Source organism: Cyprinodon variegatus, unplaced genomic scaffold, assembly GCF_000732505.1.
Source record: "Cyprinodon variegatus isolate N-32 unplaced genomic scaffold, C_variegatus-1.0 Scaffold1928, whole genome shotgun sequence".
Taxonomy (NCBI): domain Eukaryota; kingdom Metazoa; phylum Chordata; class Actinopteri; order Cyprinodontiformes; family Cyprinodontidae; genus Cyprinodon; species Cyprinodon variegatus.
Window position 1 is genome coordinate 18,193 of NW_015152381.1, and position 979 is coordinate 19,171.

General features: G+C 55.2%; 1 protein-coding gene across 3 annotated transcripts in view; it reads right to left on the bottom strand.

Annotated features, from left to right (window-relative positions):
• The window catches only part of slc12a2 (solute carrier family 12 (sodium/potassium/chloride transporter), member 2), a 31,530-nt gene that overhangs the window by 6,853 nt on the left and 23,698 nt on the right, over window positions 1-979 (bottom strand). For all 3 annotated transcript variants that reach the window (XM_015404985.1, XM_015404984.1, XM_015404987.1), the window contains exons 17-18: window positions 560-700; window positions 49-155 (exon numbers count right to left, since the gene is read on the bottom strand). In XM_015404985.1, the coding sequence (XP_015260471.1) occupies window positions 49-155; window positions 560-700 (248 nt within the window). The remainder of the gene's footprint in view (window positions 1-48; window positions 156-559; window positions 701-979) is intronic.

Consider the following 979-nt stretch of genomic DNA (forward strand, 5'->3'; position numbering starts at 1 on the left):
CGACCCGCCGCTCCCCCGCTGACCCGTCCTCCATGCGCTCCTACTCACTGGATCATGTTGATGTAGGTCTCCACGTTCATCATGTCTCCGTCTCTCCAGTCGTTCTTGAAGCCGAGCACCAGCGTGTTCGGCCGCAGACGACCCAGACCAGCAGCCTGAAACATCAAGCCATTAGGGAGAGTTAACACTGGAACCAGTCATCCCAGTTTAAACACTGGAACCAGTCATCCCAGTTTAAACACTGGAACCAGTCATCCCAGTTTAAACACTGGAACCAGTCATCCCAGTGAAAAGTATTCAACCATTTCTAGATTGAACAGCCTGACTCGTTAACCCTTCCAGACCCGACCCGCTGCGTTTCCTTCACTCATCACCTGGATGCCTGACCTCACTGGGCTTTGACTAGGCCGTTCCATGATGGCCGCCCTCCTGGATGGTCAACATCTGTCTCTAACTGCAGTTTTATTTAGCTTTGCCGTTTCCCAGCCTCTGCTGCTGGGTAATGTCCCACAGCATGATGCAGCCAGCTGCCACCACCGTGTCTGAAGTGGGTTCTTACCTGGAGCAGGTACTGGGAACCTTGTCTCAGGTCCTCAGCAAACACAGGCGTGTAGAAGGCCTTGGTCTCATTCCTCATCAGCCAGCGCTGGTACCGGGACTGGTCTGCAGCTAGATCTCTGAAGTTCGGCTTCCTGTAGCCCTGCAGGGAACCAGAAGCTGACGTCAGTCTGCGTCCTGATGGCCCACAGCCCCCCATGCTCTACCTGCTCCACCATCAGCCCCCACTGCTGCAGCTCAGGGGGGACATGAGTGGAAGAAACACGTCAGCCTGTTTTACTGGGAGGGGGAACAATCCAGGCCTTCAGCCAGGAAAGAGTAACGCCATTAACTGGGAGCTGAACCACCATTAAACTGGAACTCCTCCACAGCCCTAATGGGAGGGAGGGAAACCGGAGCCTTCAGGCCTGAACAGAGCCTC